General features: G+C 45.0%; 1 protein-coding gene across 1 annotated transcript in view; it reads left to right on the plus strand.

Annotated features, from left to right (window-relative positions):
- LOC306714271 (copine-8) overlaps positions 1-17,777 on the plus strand; it is a gene marked incomplete at its 3' end in the record, with an annotated part of 62,700 nt that extends 44,923 nt beyond the window's left edge. Inside the window, exons 11-20 of the mRNA XM_079184251.1 lie at positions 515-590; positions 3,243-3,296; positions 3,505-3,566; positions 9,761-9,807; positions 10,424-10,605; positions 11,352-11,479; positions 13,179-13,281; positions 15,026-15,083; positions 15,308-15,381; positions 17,574-17,777. Coding sequence (XP_079040377.1) covers positions 515-590; positions 3,243-3,296; positions 3,505-3,566; positions 9,761-9,807; positions 10,424-10,605; positions 11,352-11,479; positions 13,179-13,281; positions 15,026-15,083; positions 15,308-15,381; positions 17,574-17,777 — 988 coding nt within the window. The remainder of the gene's footprint in view (positions 1-514; positions 591-3,242; positions 3,297-3,504; positions 3,567-9,760; positions 9,808-10,423; positions 10,606-11,351; positions 11,480-13,178; positions 13,282-15,025; positions 15,084-15,307; positions 15,382-17,573) is intronic.
- Between the last annotated feature and the right edge of the window lie 2,392 nt (positions 17,778-20,169).

A 20,169-nucleotide genomic window follows, 5' to 3' on the forward strand; every position in this document is an offset into this window, starting at 1 on the left:
GCAGCGTCGTCACAGATTGACTGCTTAATGATGAGTCTGGATTCTGGCTGCTGACAGTCGGGCAGAAAGAAAGAGGAGTGACATTTGTCGAGCTGTAGTTGAACAGGGAGTTATTTCCCCTATTCTTTATGCAATCTATTCAGTGTCACTCTCAAATCTGAAAGCGGGAACACAGTGACATTTCGGTGTAATGGTTCTTTCAATGGGACCCAGAAATGCGAACAATTTTTCATAACAAGCTGTTTGGTTGAAGTGAGCCTCAGTGTTTGTTTCAACCATTGTCCGCGTTGCGTTCGCCGTCTCCTTTTCTCATGGCTGAGTTGCTTTCGTATTCACTGAAATCCGTCACCGGGGCTTTGCTTCAAGTTACATAAGTTGGGATCGTCACTTTTATTGTGGTCTGGACGGGCTGTCTGAAAATACTCAAATGCAATATATTGACAAACAGTACTTTTTTGTTTTTTAATATGTTCATTTTCTTCTCGCTCTGTGTCTTCCTCGCTTCTCTCCATAGTCACGACTTCATCGGAGAGTTCAGCACCAGCTACAGAGAGCTATCCAGAGGGCAGAGCCAGTTCAACGTCTATGAGGTCAGTGTGTGTGTGTGTGTGTGTGAGCTTGCATGTACACGTGTGTTACTGTTTTCAAGTCAACAATGATTCTCCAGACCAGTGTACAGGTCGACAGGTCCCTCACACACCCTGTAATTGGACGATTGTGTTTCCATCTGGGACATTTTCGACTGAAGTTTTACTTTGGTGAAGCTCAACTGCCATTTCAGTTCTGAAACTGATTGTTGTTATCAAAATAAAACACAACTTAAGACAGTTTTATAGGATGTGAACTGAAGAATACCTTATTAATAGCGTCTTAAAGGGCCAGTGTGTAGCATTTCGAGGGATCTATGTGCAGAATTCGAAATTCAGTTCATAACTAAGAATCGTCGTGTTTTTGTTAGCTTAGAATGAGCCCTTCATATCTGCATAGGGAGCCGGTCCTCTTCAACGTGCACCCCCCCGTGTTTCTACAGTAGCCCAGAACGGACAAACCAAACACCGGCTCTAGCGAAGCCCATCGCAGCTCTACAACACGGTGCAAAACTGTAGACTTCTGTTGCTCCTATAGTAGTGTTAATACGGTAAGGATGGCAACCACACCGTAAGACGTCACCAAATCCTACACACTGTCCCTTTTAAAGTAGAAATAAACTGCTTCAGCTTGAAGCAGATAGAAACATTATGGATCATGTCAATGTTGCTTTGATTAAGTCACTTCTTATAGAAACAGACACAAACCAGATGCTTGAACATGTGACTTCACATCAGCTGATGTCATTTTGTTGTGTACAGATCAGGTTGGATTAAGGATGGAAACAAACAAAAAATGCTCAAATTTGATATAAAAAAGCGTATGTCCTCAATATAGTATGATATAAATATTCCCCCTTCCCATAATCCAACATATTATACTGTATGTTTTTGTGTTGGTGCATAATCACTGATCACTGAAGATGGGACTCTCATAAGACTTAGTTAACGTTAATCAAAATCTTAATCCTCACTTCGCCATGCACACACACACAAACACACACACACACCCACTGACTGACAGACAGTTATGATGGATCGCTGGCTTATCTTCTCCCACGAAGAGTCAACACGTCTTGATTAACAGCGTACCACACGGAGAGGAGAGCACACAGGGGACTGTCATTTTAAACAGCTGCTGCTTGCCTAATGGCGCTCAGATGTGCACACACACAAAGGTGCACGCAGAGGCACAGTGGCAAGTATGTGAAGCACAGCAAACGCACAAAGTCATTTGGGGATTTCTGACATGTTTCTTGACCCCTGGCTTCCAACTTAAAACTGGCAGTTAGAGAGAAGATTGGCTTCAAAGTCCCTCGGTGTTTGTGTGTAAGTGTGTCTTTGTGTTACAACCACGTTTCAATCATTACACCTCACCTCCAGAGGCAAACTTGTCCTTGTGTGAACCAAGGAGAAATGCATAAATCCACACATTTTGTATGTTGTTTCCCGGAGGTCCTCTCTTTCTGTTTAACCTTGGCTTCAGTTTAATTACGCCATAAAGCTCTGATTTAACGGCTCGGATACAGTGTTTGGGATTCAAAATGAGTTTTGGTTCTGTCCCTGGCTGTCCCTACATAACGGGGAGCGGTTGTATGTTTTAATGAGCCTGGACTGCAACAATCAAAGGAAAAATGAATGGACGACCACGGCCCGGGAAAAAAAGTGTCTCTTTTGTAATCGGTTCACACAAACAACAGGGTCTTAAAGCGAAACGTAAAGGTTGTTAGATGCGTAATCTTGATTTATCCAATGAAGGTTTACTGTGCACTCACTCCGTGTCCTGTTGCATATTCATGAATAAGCCCCCGGCTTTGAGCCATAATCCACCTCTGGGTTCAGCTGCTCCTCTGGATACGTGGTACGTGCATTGCTCAAAGAGGGAGGTGTACAAACTATCCTGTACATGACTTCAGTTACCTCACAAGATTTCAGATTCAACCTGATTAATGTAAGGTTGGCCGTTGTTTGATCCTCAGGCAGATTCCACTACTGCTAAAAAAAGATTTCGGCTGCTGTAGAGTGTTAAGCGATGAGGAATAATAATATTCTTCATGTTGCCATGCGCACATTAAATGTGTTGTTTTGGCTGGAGCTGGATGCACCATCCATTGACATTAAATATGGAGCAGTGAATGCGTCATGTTGGACAGAATAGCTCCATTTGTGTCAACTCGTGTCACCAGTGACGTAGATAAAAGTGCAGTAGGTTTGACAAGAGGAATCAAAAAAGCATGCTCCTTTTTAAAGAGGAGATATTTGTAATACATTTTTAATATTACCAATGAATCACGTGACTACTCACGGAGAGTTATCGCCGGTACTTCTAGTAACAGTGTGTAGCATTTAGGGGGATTTATCAGCAGAAATGGAATATAATATTAATAAGTATCTTTTCTTTAGTGTATAATCACCTGAAAATAAGAATCGTTGTGTTTTTCGTGACCTTAGGATGAGCCCAGAACGGACAAACCAAACACTCGCTCTAGACTCTCGAACACTCGCCTCTTAGTAGCTACACTCACCCCGAGATGCTGTCAAATCCTACACACTCCACCTTTTACATACCAGCCTTATGAAAGACTGAGTTGAAGAATGAATGACTGAATGAATAAATGTCAAAATGACAGCAGAGAATATTGTATTTTTTTTTAGGTGATAAATCCAAAGAAGAAAGGGAGGAAGAAAAAATACCTCAACTCTGGAACGGTGAGGAAATATCCATCAATCATGAATCATTCTTTTCCTTGAATACATAGCTGCACGGGCTGGATTTGAAATGCAATACTATGCTATAGTAGCTCCAGACGGGTACCTACCATACTGCCGAGTGTTTCATTTTGTAACTGAAGTGGTCGGAAAGGATTAGAAACCAATGCCGTTGACACAAAGCTAATTGTGGCCCTATCGCTTACAGGTAACACTGCTGTCATTCCTGTTGGACATTGAAGTCACCTTCCTGGACTACATCAAAGGAGGGTAGGTCACCGACCACGCATTCACACTGATGGATGGGGGGGGGGGGGGGTTTGCAGTCCCGTTAATGAGAAGCGACGTGCTGAGTGTGCCGGCCCCTGTCTCGATAATAACCCCACCACGACTCAGTGTCTGCAATATGCCAAAGATAATGATCACACAGGGGGAGTGAATCAGACGGGAAAGTGTACATTTGCATGTGAGAGAAGGACGGTGAGAGAGAGAGAGAGAGAGAGAGAGAGAGAGAGAGAGAGAGAGAGAGAGACTGGCAGGTGGGCCGACCTGAAGTCAAGTACACAAGGGTCAGACTCTGAAGTGTGCGTGCCCTCGTATGTAATCTTGTGTTGTGTCTCAGCACTCGGGCACACGCCGTGCGCACAGCGGGTGCTCGCCCGTACGTGTGCCTAGTATGTACACTAGTGCCCGTGTAGGTATGTTGCTCAGGAGAGTTGACCGTGTGTGCAACCAGGCATCGCGTGAATGCCCGCCCACACACTCTGCCCTCATTACACTCACAGAAAAGAGAAAGAAAATCTCTATAAAAATCTCTTAAAAGTATAAGCTTGTTCCCTCGGAGACGGACTCAGAAGAAAACACCATCTATTTTTTTTTTCCTTCCCGGTTGCTGATGCTCATTTCATGAGGATTTCAACACAGCTCAGAGCAGAAGGGCAAAGAGCCGGCCAAAAGGTGCTCGAGCAAACGAGAGGATTATCCAAGGAGCCGACACAATTGCTACGCTGCGCTGACTTCTCCTTACAGAGAAAATAGTTTTTGAAGGACTTTGCCGGTAAAGCCCGCCTTAAACTCTGATACATTGATTAGTTGGATGTTGTTGTTAGTAGGCTACATAGCTTTTAGCAGATACATCTACAGAGAGGAACATATACAGTAACTGTGCACACAGTTACTAAGAACACAGACGCTATTGACTCACAGGACATTAAGAATGCACTCTGTGTCTGTTGGATTTAGATATTAGATGGAGCTTCTGTTTAGGTTTCAGGAAATGGAAATGAAGTATTCATATTGTGCATGACAGGCAGGCGTTCATGTTTGTGTGCTCATGCACGTCACGGCCTCATGAGTGTGAGCAAATTGCATTACGGCCAAGCTCGTCGGAATGACCGCATGTGTGAGAGCTGGCTTCGAAACGCACGTGTGTGTTTGTGCGCGCGCGTGTGTGTGTGTGTGACAGCACCACGTGTCGCGGCATACGTTTACTCGCTCCGTCGCCCACCGCTAATGGAGAATTCCCGTCCTCAAAGCCTCCCCGCGCACACAGACCGCATTCCCAGCAGCACCGTCCTTCAGAGAGCACTTTGAAACTCTTTTTTGGTTTTTTTTCCTCCTTTATCGGCGGAGCTTTGGGAGCGCGAGCCGGACAGCTGTTACACGCTTGTGTGGCTAAATGAAGTGCCAAGTGCTGTCTCACTGTTTGAAACCTAAATGGACTGTAATGGTTCAGTTGCACTCACTCCAATTGCATAATGGGCAGACTGTGTATTTGTGCGCATACACATGCGCGCGCACACGCGGGCGCGCACCCTCCCAGGTACCTTTCTCAATCCCTGGTGTGTCTCTGTCTCGCTCAACTGTCTGCTCAGGTATTTTGTCATTTCGTTCCATTTCCTTCTATCTCTTTTCAGCTCTCCTCCCTTCTTCTCTCTTATCTTCTGATTGACAGCTCTTCTTTTTTTTTTTTTGCAGTTTTAGCCCAATCACCCAATTGTTCATTCGGAGCTAATTAGGAACATGATCTGCTGGCAGCATTAGCATTAATGATTTGCGAAGGCTCCGTCTCAATCTGGAGAGCATCGCTGCTCCTATTCTTTTAACTCCCTTTGATAAAGCATTAGTACCACCCATTGATTCCAACAAAGAGGGCCTCTATTCATGAGCACGAGGATGAAGATGAAGAATTGCCGGCTATATCTTTCATTTTGAGTTGGCAGCCCTGTCACTCACAGTGACAGATATTGTTTCCCCTTGTTTTGGTTTGTGAATTGAGTATTGAAACCAGAATAGAAGCAGGAGGGAGCTCCGCTCGTATTGAAATCATTCTGAGAGGGTTATGATTAGATCGAGGAGTCAGAGTCAAGACAAAGATTTGGAAGAAATCAAATCTGTGAAAAGAACCGAGGCGTTTTTCGTTGTGGGTTTTACTTAGCAAAATGAACAAGCACTGCCAATACCAACGTTTGGGGCGAATCTGACTTCATGCAGGTATGAGCTGTTTATCGCTCCTCTCCTCTCCTCTCCTTTAGCCATTTGGACACCGTCCAACCAGCAACATCTGTTTGCATATTATCAGGAGAGGTCACACTGCAAAACCTCTGCTGTTTTTAGGCCACTCAGTGCACTCATGCATATGTTTCCCTCTGGCACTTCAATGTAAGAGGAAAGTCGACTTCTTGTGAGCATTTTAGAATTCATTTTCTTAAATAGAACATTCCCACTTGGAAGATTTAACATTTCCAATATGAGACTGGCTGTCAGGACTATAATGTAGTTTTTTTTGTACAATCCCTAAATGGTGATAATTGTAAAAATGGAAAATGATCTGTAGGAAAGTAGGATGTTCCTTGGCTCACAAGTTTGACAAAACCGTGGTAGCAACCTGTCAATCACAAGGTAGCCCCGCCCTAAAGCATACTCTGCTTTATGGTCTATTGTACTCTACATGGGACTATGATTTACTAAATGATCATCATGCTGTATTGAAGAAGACTTGAACCTAGCGATTGAAACCATAAACTCATGTTTACAATGTTTACTGAGGTAATAAATCAAGTGAGAAGTCGGGTCATTTTCTCATAGACTTCTATACAATCTGACTTTGCAACCAGACGAGTCGCCCCCTGCTGGCCATTAGACAGAATGCAGGTTTAAGGCACTTCCTCATTGGCGTCACTTTTCAGACCCTGGAGGTTGCTGCCTCAGTGAAACCTGCTGCGGGAGCATTTCACTGGAGATGTGTCGAGAGAGAATCTTTTTACAGTCTGGACACAAGATGCTTTTGAAGATTTAGCATTCCGCCTTTTCAGTCTGCAGGAGAAAAAGCTTATTTGGATGTAGTGTGCAACCTCCTCATCAGCCGGCCCCCCTGCCGTGCGGTATTTTGTCATATTGGTTCCTCGCTGACTCACTGCATGCTTTAACAGTGGGGGAAGAGCAGTGACTGACAGAAAACCAGCTGGTAGAGTGGCATTCCCCTTTCACCCCAAACACATTATTGAATACTGTACTTTACTACACGCAGAGGCTTACACACACACACACACACACGATTCAAGATGGGCAGCCACGCTTTTTCTAACGCAGTTCAAACTGAATGTATTGTTTTGTCACATCTGTGTGTATGCTATATAAGACACCGAGAAATAAATACCAGGAAATAAAATTGCTTCGTGAGTAATAGAGAAAGTGAGCAGGCATCTTCAGTGTGCAGCTAAAGCAAGGCTCTTTGCCAGCCGTTACTCACTGCAGCTGCCCAGCAGCGGTTAGAAATGACTGCCATTATACATTTAACCACCAAATGAATACTCTTTCCCTTGTTTTTTTATGTTGCTGTGAAGATAAAACACAGCGTAGCAATATATCTTCTGAAGCCAAAGGTTGAGGTAAGCTTGCCAAGAGGTGGATTGCAGCCATTTACAAAACATCATGAGGCGATAAAGGCGGCATTAGAAGGGTATAGGTACGCTCCCCTGTACCTCCAGGACACAGAGCGATAAGGTTTAGCTTTAGAGGCCAGCCGAGCTCACGGAACTTCTGAAGCTCGACCACAGGTATCCTTATCATATCTGCCAGAACATTTTGAAACGTCTGTGCGGCGATGCTTCGCTGCAGATCTCCTTCTGCTGCTCAGTACAGGAATGTGTGTTTATTTTAGCCCGAAGCCCGAAGCCCCAAGTTGCATCTTCTGGTGTTATCGGCACAGCCGGTGTCGATGAAAATAGTCTGTACCATGAAAACAAACCCTACAAGTCCACACGTGGCACACACCCGCAATATACAGTGCGCAATACTACACCGCAAAGACACAGCACGCAACAATACACAAAACCGTGTACCATGCAAACTATGATGCTACCTGTAGTATCAATTTAAAGCTAGATCCTTCCGTGTGGTTTAAGTTTGAGTTTAACAAAGTCAGAATTTTGGCTGACTGATAAGCAAATTGTTGAAACTTCATACTTTTTGAAAAAATCCGTTCATGTTCTAATTCACAATTTATTATAATTTACTAATAATTTTCATATTCAGGGAATAGACGGGAAGTGGTTTTATGCTGTGGTTTGACGCTGTATTACAAACATGAAGCAATACAAGCTGTTTTACTGCACAGATGTACAAGAGAGGATGTGTTTGTGTTGAGCAGATTTGACAAAAATGATTGAAAAGACAAAGTTAGGATGAAATCCATGAACACACATCACTGGTGAAAATCCCAAGGGCCAATAAACTGATGTCTCACTGACATTCCTGTGTGATTAATGCCGAGGATAGCGTTGACCTTCTGTGTTCTGCTCTGGATATTAATATTCTCTCCATTTTGGAGTCCAACATTAGGGGTGATATTCATTTTGTAAAACAACAATCTCTCTCATTGACTTTCAAGCTAATGACTAGTGAGTTATGCAGCCTCGTAGCTCAGAGTAATCACAGTCAAACTGCAGTGGTTTGAGGGTGTGGATCAATGAAAACAATTGGAACGTAGTCAGCCGATATCCTCCAGGCCTCGACAGTGAGTAAGGGCAACCGTTTTGAGAAATCGGCCACCAATTCTTGGCCTGATGGAAACCACTTTTTTAACATACTGCTGGCCGGCAGCACAGCGAGGTCGACCGCCACGCACTGGTAGAGGAAGGCGGCGTGGCTCCGGCGTTCTTTTGTCCCTTTGTTATTGTCCGTCCCTGAAATCACCTTGTTTCTCTGGCTGTCCCCTACACACTCGCATAGTTGGAGTTCCTCTCTCAAACTTGGTGAGTGTGTGACAGAAAGAGAGATTGTGTGGGAGAGAAAGAGGCCATGCATCATTTAGGCTGAAGCTACTCCGTGCCAACGAGCAGAACTGGACCAGAATTCCCTCTCTGTCTCTCTGCTCCGTTGTCCTTGCAGCTGTCCTCCCAGAAAAGCTTGTTTACTGGAAATTGCTCTGATGTCATGTTGAGGATATAAATCACCCAATGACATAAAGTAAAATTCAAATATTTTTTTTTAAATGTCTGCAGAGGACATTTTATAGACTTTTCATCAACTAAAGTCATCAAATTAACTTTATATCATTAAAGTAATTGAATATCCAACAACCTCAAGAGGAAATAACTTGACAGCATCTCTATTACTTGCTGTTAAGGCATGTGGGTAATTCTTTTCCCCAAAAAATAAAAAACCTGAGTTAACTAATATCTGTACGCTAACCTGAGATGGCAGCTCCGCTCCCCCAGCCCTCATCATCGTCTCTCCTCCCTCTCCTTGCGTCTCCTCTGGAAGCCACAGTGCCTGCACCTCACATGGCCTGCTGGCTGTTCGACACTATCTGAACACAGGATATGTGTGTAAGGTAGACAGGGAGGCTGTTGTGTGTGTGTGTGTGTGTGGGGCACCGGATCAGGATTGGTGTGAAAAAGCTGCGACAGGCCGACTGAACGCTTAACCACATCCTGTTCCTGCAGGTTAACAAGTTAGGAAATGTTTTGATGAAGACAGACGTGCCGCTCTCTCATGCTGGGTGCCGCGGTGTGTGTTGTTTGTCATTCGGAACACCCAAAGTCCTGTGATGTTTGCGGCGTACAGTTGTGTAACTCCGGATCCGATTGGTCTGTGCGGTCTGATTTAGCATTCGTCAAATGAGTGTCAACGGATCCACCTTGTAAAGGGCCGCGGTCACAGCTGAATGGAGGTGAATTTCGGGAGCAAAGTCACGGTGGCACATGTTTCTGCTCAACAACACCTTTCCTCTGCCTCTGAAAGCCCAGTAACTCACTGTCTACTCTTTATTGTAGGAACTCTGTTTGCACATGAATCACTTTACCCGATTGTGCCTGCAGTCCATTTCTTCTGGTTGTTTCTGGTTGGATCACAGGTGTGCGTGTGTGTGTGTGTGTGTGTGTGTGTGTGTGTGTGTGTGTGTGAGAGAGAGGGGGATGATTGTTGATTAATGAATCACCTCTCTGCTTTTGTCTTCTCAGGACCCAGATTAACTTCACTGTGGCCATCGATTTCACGGCTTCCAATGGTGAGCCTCCCAGTAACACACACACACACACACACACACACACACACTTTGAATGTGCACACACACTCGGAGACCTTGCCTAAGAAGAGTGTTTATTCAAATAAATGCAGATGGTATCAAGTGTTTCCTAATGGCCCTCTCCATCACACCTGGCAGCTAAAGCTGAGTGCAGTAACATGCTACGACGGCTGTGATTAAGGGCCGTGTTATCCATCTATCCTTGAACTCGGTCCGAGCAGGATAGGCGGGCGGTGGCAGTAGATGTTTTTTTTTACTTCTTTTTTTTTGAATAATGGATGGTAGAGTTCTGCATTTTATTAAAACACAGCTGGAGTAGCGAGTTAAAAAAACGTTTCATATTAATATTACATTAAGGTAATTAGCAGTCAATTTGGCTCCGCCAGTGATGTGATGCATGGTGTTTTTGTTGCCGTACAAACAGAACACCCAGATCACTATTTGTTTATATCGAACTGCTGAACAAACAAGTTCAAGTGGCTTTTCAAATAGTGATAGTGGCTTCAAAGAATGACTGAAGCGTGACCACCTCACCTCTTCCATTGTCCCACGGAGTATCATCTGTGCTGTGTGTGTGTGTTCCCTTTGTCACAAACAGGTAACCCAGCCCAGCCCACATCGCTCCACTACATGAGTCCGTACCAGCTGAACGCCTACGCCATGGCCCTGAAGGCAGTAGGAGAAATCATCCAGGATTACGACAGCGATAAGATGTTTCCAGCGCTGGGCTTCGGAGCCAAGCTGCCACCCGACGGACGGATCTCCCACGAGTTTGCCTTGGTACGAACTAGAGGGGCTCCGACATGGATGGAGGGCAGGGAGGGAGATGTTCCCTGCTTTTGGGATTTTAAAACCGCCCATCTGACACGATGGAAAAGTGACATAAGATACTTCTTATGCAACAAGAGGGGTTTGACATCAGGAGTATCAACTGACTCCCTACGACTGTTAGTTAAAGTGCATGCCCCAGCTGATCGGCTGAAGCTTGGCGGATTAAAGATCCGGCAGAAACTAAGTGACGCGCATGCATGCATTAGCCAAATGATATCCCTCACAGAACATATGATATGCATATCCATATAAATCAAGCATTTTTACTTTCAATTGATTGTTGCTGCACACCTGGCAAAGTTAGTACATCAAATACAGAACCTGGCAAAGCATCTAAAATAATATATTAGTGAGAATAGTAGTAGTTGGAAGTTTCAGTAGAAGAACTACGGTAAGGAAGCGCATAGTTAACAGTGAGGGTCCCTCGCTTTGTCCAAAGCTAGCATCAGCGTTACGAGTGATGGTTCGCTCATTGTTGATATCTAGCAGGCGACTCCCGGTCCTGTGAAAGGATTTCAGAGAAAGACTTTCTAGTCTCCACCTCTGAGAATGAGTTTTTGTTGCTGTTTTCATGACACAACACTGGACTATATATAAATCATCCTCCAGTCTGTTAGTTCCACCAGTTTCTCCTCAATGCATCTGAAATGGATCGTGCCGGTTAACGATGGTGTCCTCTCCTCCCCTCACTGTAGAACGGGAACCCTCAGAACCCGTACTGCACAGGCATCGACGGTGTGATGGAAGCCTACTACCAGAGTCTGAAGTCAGTCCAGCTCTACGGACCCACCAACTTCTCCCCCGTCATCAACCACGTGGCCAGGTAACACAAAGTCACACTGTATTTACAGGAGCTAATGTAAGCACTGTTACATACGAATTACCAATGTCTCCAACTTCTCACATTTACATCTCCTCCAGTAATTAGTTTATAATCTTTATTATTCCACACTCTGTTTTGCACACTTGCTTATCCGCCATCACTGCTTATATAATGAACTGAAATCAGTTAAGTATGCGTGAAAGAACACCGAGTACATTTCACTTTTGTGGTTGACGCTCAGCATGCGTTCTCAGGTTTTCTATAATGGGCTCCAAGCTGCGAGTGTTGCCAGGTAGCTAGCAAGAGTTGGAGGGAGAGAGAAGCACCAAAGGGGCACAGACGGAGAAAGTACCTGCCATCTGATTGCATGTTTGTTTGAGTCTCTGCGTCGACCAGAATATAATTTATGCAGCTTGCAAAGCCCCCCCCCCGGACATGTGATCCTGACAAAGTTCTGGAATACACAAAACTAGACATTAAGGAACTATTCATGCTCATCAGGTTACTTTACATATTGAGAAGATCATTTACTGAAATCCTAATTGCATAGTTACACGTGAAGAGGCACTCTGAAGGGAAATGGCGAAACAAGCAGTAACACCGAGGCAGGCTTTTATTTAGCTTGTAATTTCCCCTGAAATACTCGTTTTCCTCTTGACTTTCAATTAAGCCCCTGTAATGAACTTCACTCTTTGCATTTGTCCACTCGCCTCCAGCATGTTGGTTTTTTTTTTAATGCGCAAAGAAATCGAACCTTTTCCCTCAATATAATTGCAATAAACACCCGTTATGGGACGTACGCTTACTCTCGCTTTCTTGGGTTCCCCACATTCCCCACATTTTTATTTCATGTGGATTTGTATTATCTGTTACTAAAGCACTGTCCCTGGTCCATGTATATAAGAGAACACAAAACACACAAATACAATGTAGAAAAGCATACAGCAAATTAGATAAATATGTGAATTTGACTGTCAACAGAAACTCTTATCCTCTCTCAGCCAGACTACATCCAAGTACCAAAGAAGAGACTCTTTAAAACTTTAAAAACTAGTTGTAGAAACATGTTGCATCTTCCTGCAACTTTTGTAGCCTATTTGTCAACTTGGTAGCCGAGCACAGGTTGTTTTTTGTCTCGTGGTAATCCTGCCTTCACCTCCTCTCCTCTGTTTGTTTCGACCGACCCAATGCCTTTACTCCCACATGCTGCTCCTCTCTCTACCGCTCTTCAGTCGCCGCCCTTGTGCATCTGCTCCGCTGTGATCATCTTCAGTGTGATATTTAAACCTCACTTATCAGCAGCGGGGAGGAGACGAGACACAGATCTAACAAAAGGTGAAGTTTAGCAGAAAGCCGAAGCGACTGAAATAATCTCGGTGTGGAAACAGTCGAGTTCACGACTCAAATGTAAGTGAAAAGGTCACGCTCAACATCCGAGCAGAAGTTGATATTGAGCTGAGGATCTATAGAATTGACTTAAAGAGACATTTACAGAAAGGAGTACTTGACAGATTTAGATCCTCCAGAGTGGGAGGTAAGTGTACTGCCTCATTCCCACTCATAGCACTTCAATTAAAACCAACACATAATGATGCGCGATGTGCTCAAGTAATGAACCGTCACGGTAAACACACCAGGATGGTAGCGCAGAAATAATTACAAAGATCGTTTTTTTTGTGTGTTTTCTTTTTGCACGCAGGTACGCGGCTTCAGTGAAGGATGGCTCCCAGTACTTTGTGCTCCTCATCATCACGGATGGCGTCATCTCGGACATGGCCCAGACCAAGGAGTCGATCGTCAACGTAAGTGCGTCCGCCGTAGCCCGTCGACGCCCGACCCCGCACTCCCGACTCCCAAAAGCAAAAAACGTGGACTCATTTCACAGCCTTTTTGTTGGAAAGCGATGATAATGAAAAACTAAAACTTGCAATCAAGCTGTATTTCGTGCCCAGATGCTTGGATATAAAACCATGAAAATATTTATGCAAATGAGTACAACCGTCACGGTGAGAACTTATTACATTTGGGCGAGAAATGTGTCTAAAATCGTCCTCGTCGTTGCTGGTTTTTTGCCTCTGGGAGCGTTTGAATGAAAGCTGGAAAACAGCTGTGCCAGTATTTTCCTAATTAGACAGCTCGCTGTCAGCCTATAGATGTATTGACTCTGGAATTAATACATGGAGAAAGAGGGGCTCATACTGTTGAACTTAGAAGGAGATAATGTAAATCTAGCAGATCGTCTCAGCGTAAACATAAGAGGTCATTTCGAGGTTTGGTACTGACACATAGCTTTACTCGTCTCTGCGTATCCATCCTTCCTTCCCTGCAGTGCCCACAGATATATACAATGTGACTGGGGAGCCTCTGCTACTGTGTTTTGTTTTTTCCAGTGTCGGCTGTGCCGGCCTCACTTTTGACAGCATGTTTTTCACCCCGGCGCTCGTCCTCTCCATCACTGTCAAGTCGTAGCATGCTCCAGAGGGAAGCCAGGGCGCGATGTAGAATGCAAACAAAGTGAACAGTGAATGGCAGCCGCTTCCGCGAAGGCAGCGACCCATCTCGAGAGAAGGAGCGTAGAGGTTTAAGAGGAGGGGAGATGTTAAGGAGAGAAGGAGGCCGAGGAGAGGGGGGGGGGGGGGGGGGGGGGGGGGGGGGGGGGGGGGGGGGGGGGGGGGGGGGGGGGTGGAGGGCAAGGGGCAGCAGCGACGTGAAGAAAACCTTTACCGAGGGGAGCGGAAAATAAACGAGATGTTTTGATAAGATCATCTATTGCTCTGCTGCCTGAAGTCAACCCATTACTCAAAATACGCTGAACACACATGCACACACACACACACGCCGCTAGCCCTTTCTTCCCCATACCCTCTCTGTGACTCTTACACACATGCCCACACACACAGATGCATGTCATTTATAAGCCGTCAGCAAGTCCGGGCCGTGTTGTTGCTTCTCTCGCCGCCTCTAATATTATTCCTTGCGACGCCTTCGACCCACGCAGCGCCGCAGCGCTACGTTTACACACACACTGTATGTACCATACATGTTGACGAGAACATGACACGATCTGTGGGCGCTGATGAGGACGGAGGCTGCATCTTCTTTATCTTACTAACGACCCACATAGGTCGACCAACGCCGTCTTATTCCCGACTCGTCACATACGGACGCTGCGTCAGGACCCCTCGGCGTCACTTGGCAACAAAACTACTTGGTTTAGGAAAAGATCGTGGTTTGGCTTAATAAATACGTTTGATACATTACTTAAGTAATTTACATTTAGGCTTTATATGACGTACTTTTGGTTTCACACGGGACATAAACAGCGTTCTTCTGGGTCAGTTGCTCTTGGCGTCTAATATCGCCGCGGATGGATTTCCATTGGAGTCGCATGAAAGCCCGGTGCGTCTCATACAGTCTGTATCAGATGTCAAACGGCCGTGACCACGTTGGTGTTTGACGCCCTGGGGGATGGGAACATGCCCGGGGTAGAAACGCCGTTTTCACATTTTTGAGATGTATCAAATATTCCTTGTTCCTCTCCTGCAGGCCTCCTGTCTGCCAATGTCAATCATCATCGTGGGGGTGGGGCCCGCAGAATTTGATGGTAAGTCAACCGAGAACTTGTTTAAGTTTAATTAATGTGTAATTCAACTTGAGACTCTGGGTTCTGGTGGGAAATTCCGTCTGTTTCGGAGCTGCAGATCCTGCTTCTGTATTTTGCGTGTTGCGAGCTCTCATTGGAACTCTGTAGGTCTTGTTGTTTTTTTTGTCGAATTTGACTACCGTAGGAAATAACGTGTGCATTTGTATTTTTTTTCTTCTCCTCAGCCATGGTGGAGTTGGACGGTGATGAAATCAGAATCTCATCCAGAGGAAGATATGCTGAGAGGGACATTGTCCAGGTACACAATGCTCTCAACCCGCTCCCCGCTGCCGTGTTATTCTTCTCTTCTGTGAAGTCTGATTGTGAAATCACATCCGGTATTACAAATGAGCTCTGCCTCTTGGCCCCCTTAGATCCTTCGTCATCCCTTTTCCTTTCTGATTTGATCCCTCGTGATTTATTGTAAACGTGATACTGATTTTGAGTAAAAATCAAATCTGAATCAAACCAGCCACACTGCTCCAGGGTGCTGGGCTATCGACCCCGTGGTCCTCCCTTTCTCTGCGTAACGTTCAAAGTCTTCCTCTCTCCAGGTTTGCGCCTTAATTAATTTCACTGAACACATTAATTAGAAGCACAAAACTAAGATAATAAAGGTCTTAAAACCAGATGAATACAATGTCTTTCATCATATGGCTCAGCCGTATCAGAGGCCACCTTTTAAACTCTGTTGGGATATGAAGTGGGCTCCAACAGAGCGGAGAACAGCAACAGAATGATGGGATCTAAACTATGATTAATCTGTAGTCATTCCTTCAGCCTGTCAATCATCCCTTTATCTTTATTTGTATCCTTGTTTTTTTTCCCTGCTGTAAGACAATGACAAGCATTACCTTTCATACTCGTGTGTCATTCCCCGGCACCACGGCGGAGCGATGAAATACAAACGCTCAGACTGAGCCGTTTGTTTGTTGTGGCACAGCGGAGTCACATTGTCTTCTTCTCTCTGACCTTTACAACCGCTGCTGTCATCTCCCGCTCCCACACACACCCTCCCTCAGCCCACGTAGGGCGAGGGAGCCAACTCGTTAGTGGGCTTTTTTTTTTAACAAGCTGAAGTACACATGCACGTATGCAGGAAAGACCTGGAGATGGTGTAAAAACAGTACGGGAACACAGTTCTGCCTCCAGGCTCTCATTATCAGCAGGCTAATTTCCCCGAGTGTGCACGGCGAGGGTTACATTTCGCAGCGAGGGTTTCCAGCACAAATTGGCTTCTCATATGATTGTAGGCGACAAAACGCTGCCTCATTAAGTTCAGTTCTCTCTGTCCACCTAAGAGCATAAAACCGGTGGTTTGTGACACGGGACCCTGAAATATGCCGGCGTTTATTCCATCACAGCAGGTGGTTTTGCATTGCGAAGGAGGCCGCAGTCTCCAGATGTAAATAATGAGTCACAGCGGGGCGACCCGACGGTTGAAGAAGTCAACACACGTGTCCAGGGATTCGTATAAAAGATGTAACCGTGATCTACACACAAGCAAGCAGCCACGGTCGCTCTTTTAGATACAGTTTACATACAGAATGCGATACTAGATGTTTGAACTAAACCAACATCTGTGAAAGTAAGACCCGAGTTGTGATGAAATTGACTTATTCGTGTGGTATTGGTAGGGATGCACTGATCTGTTCTGGGGGACTTGGATTGACTGTTTAGCTTAAACAAATCAGTGCACGAGAAGAGAAACGGAGGAGAGGAAAGCAGGCAGCCGACTAAAGTCTGGAGGAGCCGATAGCTGGGCAAGAGTGGTGTACGACAATGGTCGGCAAATACTGCTTTGTACCATGGATCTATCATAACGGTTTGTACATCAGCAGTCCTAGGGGGTTCCGGTTTCCCTTTCGGAATGACGATTACACACGACCGCCACTAATATTCGTTAGATTTCCCGACTTGTTACTGGCAAGTTCTGATCCCCATATTTGAACCTGCACATTTCTCTGCCTAATATTGGACCCCCCTTAATCCCAGACATTTGATGGAGCTAACTCTTGGTATGTAAATGCTGGCTGTGTGCCCGTCTCCTCTCTCCGTCTTAAAAGATTGAAGCTGTTCACTTTCACACACCAGCAACCCCAAACGGCTCCAGCGAGCTTCAGTACCTAATATTCTCGGTAAAAACATCATATCACTAATTTGCACATTTCTTTTTTTTTTTTTTTTGTATCCACGGCTGCCGCCGCTCATCTCAGTGACCTCAGGGATCAGATTGTTCTCCAAGTGCTGCAGGAAATAGGGCGAATCTGCAGCGTCTTAATTAGGAGAGACTCTCTTCTCTGCAGCAGTAATCCTGCCGCGCACAAGAGCTCCTTCCACTTAAAACAGTGAACAAAGCAACTTGAAACAAAGAGGATAAATTATGTTATATCATCATATTCTTTTTGTAATCTTCTGTTCTTTGTGTTCATCCCCTCTCCTCCCTCTCAGTTCGTCCCGTTCAGGGACTACATCGACCGGACGGGTAACCACATCCTGAGCATGGCCCGGCTGGCGAAAGACGTCTTGGCCGAGATCCCCGACCAGTTCCTCTCCTACATGAGGACCCGCGGGATCAAGCCGTCGCCAGCGCCGCCTCCCTACACGCCGCCTCCCTACACGCCGCCAGGGCCGTGTGTGCAAACCCTGATATGAGGAGGGAGAAAGGTTATTCGGAGTCAGGGGTTAGCTGAACTTTTACGAGCAAAGTACTTCCATTTCCCTAAAGCCGCTCTCCATGCCTTGTCGTCGTGGATCACGGTGGTCTTTCTCGTGTTCAGGAAGCTGCATGTCGTGCCAGGAGAGTGTCGCTTTCGAGGCCAGGAAAAGCCAATGAGAGTCTGTTTACTTCCACTGTCAAGCATTCCTGTTTCTGTCTGGAATTTAATTTTTTTTTTTTTAATCTCGCCTGGGAAACCTGGACAGGCCCTGGGGAGAGTTTCGGAGATGTCTGAATTCAAGCCGGGAGGTAAAGACGGAATGAAAAAGGAAATGAAGGACAGCTTTGGAAACATTGTAAAGAGAATGTCTCCAGACAAAAAACAAAGAAATCACACTTTAATGAACTTTCTCTGTAAATAACCGGACATATGTCACTTCTTCTATCTCTAACTCTCTCCAACTCACTCATTGTTTACAGTAAACACTAACAAGGATTTTTACTGTTGATACTTTTATATACACATGTATGAATCTCTCTCTCTCTCTCTCTCTCTCTCTCTCTCTCTCTCTCTCCTGGCGCGAGTGTCAGGTAGCAGCAGTGCAGGTCCCGGTAGCCCTTCTGTACTGTACCGTACCGTACCGTGCCGTACCGTACCGTACCGTATTCTGGTGTTCGTATTAACCTTTTGCATGAGTGTAGCCTCAGTCCAGTGCATGCATATAGTGGCCCTGCACAACCTCTTCTATCCATCACTTTGTCTCTCTGTCTGTGGGGGGGGTGAGTGTCTGTCTGTCTGCCTGCATCTCCATTTGTCACTTCACCCTCTCTGTCTGTCTGTCTGTCTGTCTGCACTGCTCTGAGGTCCGTCTCCCTGTTGCAGCCTTTCTTCTTGTCTCGCTCTCTCTCTCTCTCTCTCTCACTCTCTCTCACTTTTACTAGCCGTGTTTCCATCCGACATTTTTCATTTTAATAGACGAGCTGGAAAGAAAATGAGTAATTCTGGTATGCTCATCCGAGCAGATGACATTCCTAAATTAGTATTTGGGCATTTTGAAATGTAAAATATCTGGTCCAGAGATTTTGTACCCTTGTATAAGGTGTCCATCATCTTCAGCATAGTGTAATACTATTACAATGTCCAAGTGCAATGTTGTTTTTAAGTCCCGCTGTCAAATCCTCTAGTGCTCGAGGGCTCTCTCATAGACTGTTTGAGCCCTTTAAGCACACTTTCCCAAAGTCTGCATTTGTGCAGACTTTGCCTGAGGGAATTACCCACAATTCACAGCGTTGTGATGTTGCGCACTGGGTTACATGAGGAAGCCCGGATGTGTAAACAAGGTAAACAAAGAGGACGACACATGGGTGTTCTGCATGGCATCTTGAACTTAAACAGAAACATTAACATGAAAGATTAAAGATGGTTCATTAAAACAAGCAGAGGTTCAGTCAACCATTTTTTTTTTTACATTATTTATTGAAGCCGTTTGGAAAGAAATCACCTAAAAATAGTAATTGACTATTACCTCTTGTCTCATCAGGTGCTGTTCCATCTGTATAAGCACCATTTCAAGCCATTCCAGCGTCTCGCACTCATTTAAGAGTAAATGTTTTACATTTCAAATGCCAACAGGTTTTCAGCATTTCACTTTTTCGTGTAGCATTAATTTGACTTCTGAATGGAAGCATAGCTACTCTCTCTCTCTGTCTCTCTCTCTCTGCCTCTCTCTCTGTTCTCCTCCTAACTGCCTTGGCAATATGATGCCCACGTGCCCAGGGGTTTCGTCTCATTGTGTCGTCTAACACCACGTCTCCGCCCCCGATGTTTAAAACGACAGCAGCTGCTCTCAAACGAAATGCCGTTTGAGCATAAAGAGCCCAGTGGTCAAAAATGCAGAGAAAAACACACTTTCCCTATGTTGGCTTTTTGTTCCATTTTATTTATTTCAGTGTGTACTTTTTTATTGCACCTTTTAGCTTTGATAAAGCTTTTTATATGTTTGTTTATATGACGTGTATTCTTACGTGCCAATCACGTGTTAAGAGGATGATTTGCGCGATTCCTGACAAGTCACCGAGGACGTTTCCAAATCAACGTGACGTCTACTGAAGAATGAGTTTGTTGGGTTTTTTTGTCGTGAATGTGGAAGGGTTTGTCAGTGTTGCGGTGGCGAGAGGATGTGTTAAGCGTGAATGAGATTTGTGTGTTCTCGTACGACCCAACTTCTTTTAAAGCATCACATGAAACGTTTAGGAGTGAACCATCACCCTGAAGCCGTCTTAAAACTACGACACACACATCTGCTGACTGACTCTGATGTCTAAAAGAAGACTTTTTAATGAAATCATTGTGTCTTTGTTTTCACGTGTTGCAACAAGATTTCCCTG

Source organism: Pholis gunnellus, assembly GCF_910591455.1.
Source record: "Pholis gunnellus genome assembly, chromosome: 22".
In the NCBI taxonomy this organism is placed as follows: Eukaryota; Metazoa; Chordata; class Actinopteri; order Perciformes; family Pholidae; genus Pholis; species Pholis gunnellus.